Raw genomic sequence first — 9,041 nt, 5'->3', positions numbered from 1 at the left:
CTTGTGGGTGCCTGGCATTGGGCCAGTGTCAAATCATGACTGTCGCAGACACCTTTTATGAAAAATCCTTTCCTTAGGATTTTTCCTCCTGAGAAGCTGAGAGACCTCAGGAATGAAATGTAAACATTGATTATCTGCTGCTGTGGAAAAGATCCAACAGGTGGATCTTTGATTAGCCCATGTTCTATGTTTGTAATTAATGGCCAATCACAGCCCAGCTGGCTCGGACAGAGAGCCCGAGCCACAAGCCTTTGTTATCATTCTTTCCTATTTCTATTCTTAGCTAGCCTTCTGATGAAACCTCTTCTTCTATTCTTTTAGTATAGTTTTAATGTAATATATATCATAAAATAATAAATCAAGCCTTCTGAAACATGGAGTCAGATCCTCGTCTCTTCCCCAGTCCGAAAACCCCTGTGAACACGGTCACACATGACAATGTCCATCCCCTGCTATGCAGAGGAGAGCAGCTGCAGGGGCCCCTTCACCATGGGCAGGGCCACATTCATGGGAGGGACAGCAGAGGGGGTGTCATGGCCCATCAAAGGCCCCCCTCAAGGGGGTGCCCAGACCCTGCACCAGAGCACATGATGCAACAGATGCAGTGCTGCAAGGAAGAGTGTCAAACTAGTCCCCTCAGGAGAGACACCTGGGCATCCCCATGTAGCCCAAGCATATATTAATCCATTGGATTCTATACATTTTGCAGGGTGGTGGGAGACCCTTACTACCAAGACCAGATGGAGGGAAGCCATGAGATGTCATTGGGATCCTTGGGAGGGTGATATGTTTCTACCTAATCCCTGTCACTGTCCCTGATCTCCCACCAACTCTCCACCCCACCTGTCTCTCTCTCTCTCTCCTTTCTTTTTCTTTTTCTCTTTCTTTTTCTCTTTCTTTCTTTCTTTCTTTCTTTCTTTCTTTCTTTCTTTCTTTCTTTCTTTCTTTCTTTCTTTCTTTCTTTCTTTCTTTCTTCTTTTCTTTCTTTCTTTCTTTTTCTTTCTTTCTTTCTTTCTTTCTTTCTTTCTTTCTTTCTTTCTTTCTTTCTTTCTTTCTTTCTTTCTTTCTTTCTTTCTTTCTTTTCTTTCCTTTCTTTCTTTCTTTCTTTCTTTTCTTTCTTTTCTTTCTTTCCTTTCTTTCTTTCTTTCTTTCTTTCTTTCTTTCTTTCTTTCTTTCTTTCTTTCTTTCTTTCTTTCTTTCTTTCTTTCTTTCTTTCTTTCTTTCTTTCTTTCTTTCTTTCCTTCCTTCCTTCCTTCCTTCCTTCCTTCCTTCCTTCCTTCCTTCCTTCCTTCCTTCCTTCCTTCCTTGTTTCCTTGTTTCCTTGTTTCCTTCCTTCCTTGTTTCCTTGTTTCCTTGTTTCCTTGTTTCCTTGTTTCCTTGTTTCCTTCCTTGTTTCCTTCTTTTTCTTCTTTTTCTTTCTTTCTTTTCTCTACCTCTTTTACTATTGAAAAAACATTCATTTTTTGGCACCAACATCTTACTTCGTTTGGTTTTAATCAAGTTCTGGGGTATATTTTGAACCTTTCTGGGTTCAATCAATTTCATTCAGAGAGACCTAGGGTTTTTTTTTTGCTCTTCTGTGTTTAAATTGGTTCATAACAGTATCTTACCCAGGAAGTAGTGTTTGGTCACCTGTATTCAAGAAAGATCATCTCAGACCAGGAAGGAAGGAAAGGAACTCCTTAAATTAAAAGACCTTGAGGGCAGGAGAACAAATTGAGAAGAAAATTACCATTAAAAGCAACATCAAAACAAAGTGCTAGAATTATCTTCAACAAGAATAATAAGAAAAAAAAATTAACTAATTCTACTGGACTTTGCTTCATAAAAGGAAAGATATGGAATAGTTGCCAATGAAAATAGGAGACTGAAACTGAGGACCTTCCACTTCCACATCCCTAACTGTTTCAGAATAATAGAAAAAAAAAAAGCGTACATAATTTTGAATGGTTCTGGTTTTGGCACGCTTGTCCTTTTTTATATGATTTGTCCACTTCCAAAACAAGCTTCAGTGTTATACATGTCTCTCTGTCTCTCTACCTCGCCCAGATTTCACACTTTTTAGTTATTTGACAAGGTACACTTCAGCCTGGCTAATAAGTTTGATAAAAAGAAACCCAAGGAGAAGACCACAGTTCCTGACCTAACCTCCCACAGGCCTCAGAACTGCTGATGTAATTGGGGAAACTGCCAGGTTTTCAGGATAAATCTTTTTTGGGTCTGAAACAACAGTGACATATTTCAAACTAAATGCATGTTGGGAAAAATCACATTTAAGTTAGCCTTCTTATTCAGACAAATTGAGAGAGAAGGGTAATACCAGTTACAAAGCAGAAGAAAAACTTCAGAAAAAGGCCAGGGGAAAAAGCTGGAAATGTTTGTAGAATGGAAGTGAGAGTGGGACAAGCACAGCTGAGCAGGCAGTGCAATACGAGACAAGGTGTAGCCTGTGCCACCTGGCTAAGATGAAATATGGGTCTCCCCTTTGATGAAGCCATGTCAGGGATACAGCCTTGAGCTAAGAAACAGGGCAACATGCTACCTTGACTCTGGCATTTGGCAATCTCACAAAAAAAAAAAAAAATCTGCTTTCATAGACTGTGAGATTTGATTTCTCATCCTTCACCCTGAAAATTAAAATTGACAAAAGTATTTTACCACATATATATAATCTTATATCCAATCCTATATATACATTTCATTAATTTAATACTGAGCAAGTATTCTGATCTCTTAATAGGTAATCACTTAATTGTCAGTTTCCTACTCTGTGACATTCACCTAAAATCAACACAGTAAAATAATAATTTTAGTAATTAGTCTGATCATTTAAGTTGGATAAAGGTAAGGGATAGATTATGCCCAGTTCTCAAGTGCTCTATATCCATTGAGAGACCGATGTAGGAAAGAATACATCATCTCTATGAAGTGGTCTCCGCTGGATAAAGCAATCACTTCCCTTACTATTCCTTTTATCTTTTTGACTATAGCACAGACCAGCATCATTAAGAATGAATAACAAAGCTCTCAGATTGCAAGTCCAGAGGAAAACTGCTTAAATGACAGAAATTATTGTACATTACCACTTACACAGGTTAGTGCAAAGCTTGTCTCATGATGAGTGTCCATCAGCTTCGGAGAGCTCATCTGAGCCCCTCCTCACTTGTGTTGGTTTAAATCTAGAATAATTTAATGCAAGTCAATACATCATATCTGAATGCATGTCTATAGCAGGTTACTTGAGCATCTCTGCTCAAGGTTACTATTTCATTAATTTCTGATTCTTTATAGCTGTTGAACTGCAGGTTAATTTACTAAAACATTGCATATCTAGAATTTCAAGCATTAAAATGGCACTAGCTACCTAAAAAGCAATAGAAGTGAACTAGAAATATGTGAATTATTCCTTTCCCATACTCACAGGAGATTACAATATGATCAAGACATGATAAACTAACTTTCATTGCTCTTTTACTAATGAGACTCATTTCTTCACTCATTCTTTATTTCTGTCAAAACCACTTGCAAATAAAATCTCCATTTGCAGCCATTTGAAATACTGAAATTTTGGATTTGCTGTAGTAAATAGTCATATGACTTTAAATTCATTTGTACATTTGAATCTATACAAAATAGCTGTCTTTATTGTATTTTAATTCTGGTAGTAAGCAAACTGGGGCCAGAGGACACAAAAATCTACTTTGCACCCTTAATGACTCCCATGACACCATCCTTAGGCCTTTGGGATCTCAATTATCCAGTGCATTATGCACTCAGAATTTTAATAAAATCAAGACACCTTACCCAGGACTACTCAAGTCAATATGCCCCCCACTAGACCCAAAAAGTATGGGGGAAAGTGTCCTATCTTTTTCAAGGAGTATTTCACTACTAAATGGAAAAGATTTAGCAGAGAAATTTCCATTACGTCCAATCCAAAGAGCAGGCAATGGCAGGCACAGAGAGCCAAAATGTCAGACCAGCTCCACTCCAGACACGTGAGCCAGGCTGAGCAGAATGCTAGCAAATGAGCTGGTTTTATTTCCATTGTTAAGAAACATCTTATTTTTCTTGAATTTTGATCTAGTTCTTCCTTTGGTGAAACTGGAGGAAACAAATGTGCTAAAGGTTGTGGGTTTGATTTCTAAAACAAAGCCACTTTGTCACAGAAGTACTACAGGGTTCTTAAAAGCTGTTTGGAGTAACACAACACACAAAATCCTGCTATGTACAAACTGCTGCTCTCTGCTTATCAAGAAGACAAGAAGTGAGCCCCACAGAGGGCATCATTAGCTTATCAATCCTCTGGCCCCAGGAGATGTACACTGCCTGCTTACATGTGGGCACACACACGCGCACATGCTCACATGATAACAAAGAGATTTTAGTACATCCAAAAGTCTCTGGTTATTATTTTAGCTGCTGCAGCACTAGTTCTTCCACTGTTCTCCAAAAGCAAGCTGGGCATTACATTCCTTTCGGCAGCAGCTTGGTCCTACGACTTTTGCCCAGCAATGACTGAGAACATTTATTTTTGCTTTGAAGCGTGCTACCTTCATGTCAGAACCCACATCTACTCAGAACTCTCCAATGTCTTTGGCATTGTGGTATATAAAGCCGTGGTCTTCCACCAGTACAAATGTGCTCTGGGTCAGAGGTCAGGTCCTAACTCTGCCTAGCCTGTTCTTAGATATAGAGCCAATAGTCTTAATACTGAGGAAACAGACTGCTTTAGTATGGCCAGAGAACACTGAAACACTTAAGAGTCGTAAGAGTAAAAGCTTACATCTAGCTTCTGCTCCCTATACAGGTGACCAGTAAGCATGGGAATGTATAGAGTTGAAAACATAATTTCAAATATATTATTCAGCTACTATATTCCAGCCACTATGGACTATAAATCTTTCCAGGAAAAGCACATGAAGCTAAAAAATTAAACTTTCATCCAAATTCATAGATTGAAACAGGACTCAAGTTACACAGGTTGATACTCTTAACATAGGTCAGTATCACAATCACATGGGGTTTAATTTGATGTTGATAAAGCAAGATTGATGAAATATAAATAACTCACACTACCTTTATTTTATTTCCATGGATTTAAAATACTGTACTCATGTCAGCTGTACTCTATGTCTCTAAATAGTTTGATGTTATAAATCATAGAATCACAATAAAAGATGTCTACTAGTCACACACAGATAAACACACACATACAGTACTTAATTCAAATATACAGGTGAAAATGTCTCACCCACTTAATGGAAAAGTACTTGAGCTAGACAAGGCCAATAACTGACAAAATATTATTAGGATAATTTTGCAGTCATTTTTTATTCCAAAAAGTTGTATTTTTTTAAACCTGGCATTTCCAAAACAGTGCAAGTGAATCAGAATACAGGTAAACACAAGCTTCTAAATACAGGTGACATTAGTAAGAGTGAACACATTCTTCCAATCACAAGTTCACAAAAAGAAATATACAATTTCACAATATGTAAGTAATAACATTCTGAGTAAAAGAAGGAACGATGGCGCAGATATTCTACTGTGCATGCAAACCAAGCTCCAAAAGAAACTAGTCTTCACACCAGTTTAATCAATGCACATTCAATGAACTATATTCTATTTTCATTTACATCCAAGAAACCCTAGAAAGTGGGTAGACTTGGGATTAATTCCGTGACTCCCTTAATTCTTTAGTGAAAGCAGTATTATAGATTTCCATGTCAAATGGATACTATACTTTAAACTTGTGCAAAACTCAAAAATGTGCCCATAAACAGAAGACATTCAAGAAAATTGATACTAAATATTGTCAAAGAAAAATTTTTCATATCCATTGCTTTCAGCAAACTGGCCTTCCTGCACATCACTGACTTGGTATGTGGAGTCATTATCATTCATGTATTTAGGCATAGAAAGGGCTGTTTTCACTGTTACGCTTGCAAAAGTCTTCACCACCTTGAAAAGACTGCTCAAGTGGTCTACAGGCTTGGAGTTTACATCAGGCATAATTTCTTTCTCAGATAACCCAAGCAACTTTTGAGTTTTTCTTGTCAGATGTTGAATTAATACACTTAATTCACTTTAAAACTATTTTCTCCCAAATGAATGCAGATAGTTAATAGTTAATCAATATTGGTCAATACTGTAGTAATAGCCGACACTTGATGATGGTGGTGGTAAAAAGCAAACAGGAATATGAATGTGGTCCATTTTTATAATTTGAAGTTATCATGAATATGGCAAGGAAGAGCAAGACCTGTTCTCAAGTAGATTTCTTGCATGTTCTCTGCATTCAAGTTTCCAAACTTCCAGCTGTTCTTTTACCACACTCTTAAGGAAGAAGACATCCTGCAAAATTTCAATCCTGGTTTTGCTTTCTACCTGGTCCTTCTTTCCTTTACATGGATTTTATACCAACATGACATTTGCTCCTTATTCACAAACTGTAAAATACAAGTAGAATCTAAACCCAAGTCTTACAAAGTTCCATGATTTCTATTCAGAATTTCAAGATCTTTTTGAAGAAATGTGTTTGAATTAATTACAACTGGATTTCTTCTTGTTAAAGAATTACCAGCAATAAAAAAGCCAAGCTGAGCTCCAGTAACACCTGCATCTTTACTAAACGTCCTTCTAAATTCTTGAGGAAATACATTCAATATTTGGAACATCCCGACAGGCAATCTCAAGACTCAAATATCCAAACATTTTAATCCTTGCATCTACTTATCTCTCTTAAAATTATCATATAAACAAACTCATGACTCAAGTATGTAACTCACATGAAAAAGATAATGATCGCAGCATGTAGCAATTTATCACTTGCTTTGATAGCAACAGATCATAATCTTTAACAGTAGCTTTAAAACTATCCATCTTAATATTAGTATGACTTAATTACCTTTTTAAAATAAAATTTTTGAAAGGAATTTGTCAATGCTATAGTGGTTCGTTTAATTATGTCCTTCTGGTATCTCAACTGTACAGTCCTAGAGACTGCAAAAGAAAACTTTCCAAAGAGAACATTCTGTGCTGCCTTCTTCAGAGAGCCAAAGCAAGCTACATGTTGCTACATGCCACTGAAGAAGTATTTTATCCTCTTCCATCCTGGCTAGTAAAGGACAGACTCAAAATACAGAGCATCACAATTGTGAAATACTTTAGGTTCTGTAGCTTATAAATCAAATCCCAAATTTAACCTAAAGAAAGAGACAGTAAAAAGATTTTGGCTTATTTGTATTAAATGATCTATATAAGATATTACCAAGCATTGTGAATTAAGCATATGAGGATTCCAGCTACCTTTATCTGCAAATCTCTCTTTTCTCTCTTGCATTGATGTTTAAAAGTACAATATAATTTTTTATATGTATATATATATTTATATATACACACCTATGTATTTCCGAAGATTTAGCCAGATATCAGTGCTTGAGTGAACTATATAGCTATTCAATAGAAATTATAAAACATTGATACAAATATAAAGACATACTCAATATAAAAAGCTTGTATTTATAAAAAATATTCTTAGGTTAAAGTCTTCCCCTGAGGGCATACTACATAGGTGGATTCATAAATATTGCTCTGCACTGCAGCTTGATTACCAAAGTTCAAAGTCCAACTCTTAAATGAAGTGTGAATTGCTCCAGTCACCTGACATGGCTGCAGTGGTTGCCTCAGGATATGTTCCCTAGCTTTTTGGAGTAATAAAGACACAGTATCAATGGGATCTCCGAAAAATCTGGAGAAGATTCCTTCTTCCACATATGGAAGATACGAGAGCAGGACCTATAGACTAGCAAGTGCATGTCACATGACTGGGCAGTTTTGTTTTCATGGGCAGTTTACTGATTTTTCTGGACCCAGTTCCAACTATCTTCATTCTGCTTTCTGCTCTTTTCAGCCTCAATAATTTCTTTGTACCTCCGTCGGAAGAAGCCCATCTGAAAATCAGAAGAGAAGACAGTGGTAAGTTATTGAATCATTAAATTGATACTTCGTGGTCGGTATGATGACAGATAAGATTATGCAGAAAGAACTAGCCAAGGAATGAGCATTTAATTCCTCCAAGTGCCAATCCAAAATCTTAGTTCCTTATTTACATCAATATAAATTAGATCAGACTGGGTCCCATATCTTCACAAGAACTCTGTTCCTTATAAATGAACTACTCTGAGGTAGGTATCCTCTTATATGAAGTATGAGCTAAAAGAAAAAAGAACATGAAGTATTTCTAATAAGTATAGACCAGCAGAGACAGATACAGGTTTATTAGTTTAAAATAGAGACCAATGCTAAATTTGCAGCTGAACCTAAAACCAGGTTAACTCTTGAGTCTTAAGTAAATACTGACAGAATTTTATGAACAGTATTCTCAGTATCTACAACCCCACAAAACAAGAAGGACCAGAGGAATACAGCACAGGCACCCACCTCCCACTTCTCAGTTCCAACTAAAATCACTGACAGTCAGTTTTGCATATCTTCTTGTTTCCTAAACCCTTGTACTTAAAAAATGCAACTGGTTTTCATCTCAGTTTGGATAAAAATTCTCATATTTCTGTTTCCTAAAGTGTCTCAGATAAACAAACATTATTTTAATAACAGACTTTGATAAGCATTCAAGAACAACTCCTCAAACTTAGCACTGTTGAGATCACTGAATAAATATTATGTTCAAAATAATTAAACATTTATGTAATTCCCACCACTCTAAGCCTGTTTTCTTACTCCTGCTGTGTAAAACATGATGTTTTAGTCTTCTTTTATCAACCAGTTATTCAGTTATTGCCACTCTTTATCCCCAAATTGAGTGTGCGTAGGAATATTTTGTGTTGTTTTGTCATTACTAAAATTCCACTAAATTGGACTTCTTAGTTTCAGTTTTCAACAACTTTCATTTTCTTCAAGTGTATTTTAATTCACAGGGGTCTAAAAGGCAGTATATTCAATCTGTCAAGGGGGCTTCCCCAACACATCTTCCTAAAGTCTAAGTCCTTTCCTGTGCCTTGAATTATACCCTGAATTCA

The 9,041-nt window shown here is 36.5% G+C and overlaps 1 protein-coding gene across 2 annotated transcripts in view; it reads right to left on the bottom strand.

The window, feature by feature from the left end:
• Positions 1-5,097: 5,097 nt before the first annotated feature.
• ITGA9 (integrin subunit alpha 9) overlaps positions 5,098-9,041 on the bottom strand; it is a 215,588-nt gene continuing 211,644 nt past the window's right edge. Inside the window, exon 28 of one of the 2 annotated variants that reach the window (XM_074541806.1) lies at positions 5,098-7,955. In XM_074541806.1, coding sequence (XP_074397907.1) covers positions 7,857-7,955 — 99 coding nt within the window. In that variant the 3' untranslated portion in view covers positions 5,098-7,856. The remainder of the gene's footprint in view (positions 7,956-9,041) is intronic. The other variant, XM_005487011.4, reaches the window with a different exon arrangement.

Source organism: Zonotrichia albicollis, chromosome 1 (genome assembly GCF_047830755.1).
Source record: "Zonotrichia albicollis isolate bZonAlb1 chromosome 1, bZonAlb1.hap1, whole genome shotgun sequence".
Lineage (NCBI taxonomy): Eukaryota > Metazoa > Chordata > Aves > Passeriformes > Passerellidae > Zonotrichia > Zonotrichia albicollis.
Note: the sequence above shows the minus strand (reverse complement) of the source record. Positions and strands in the feature narration are given on the sequence as shown.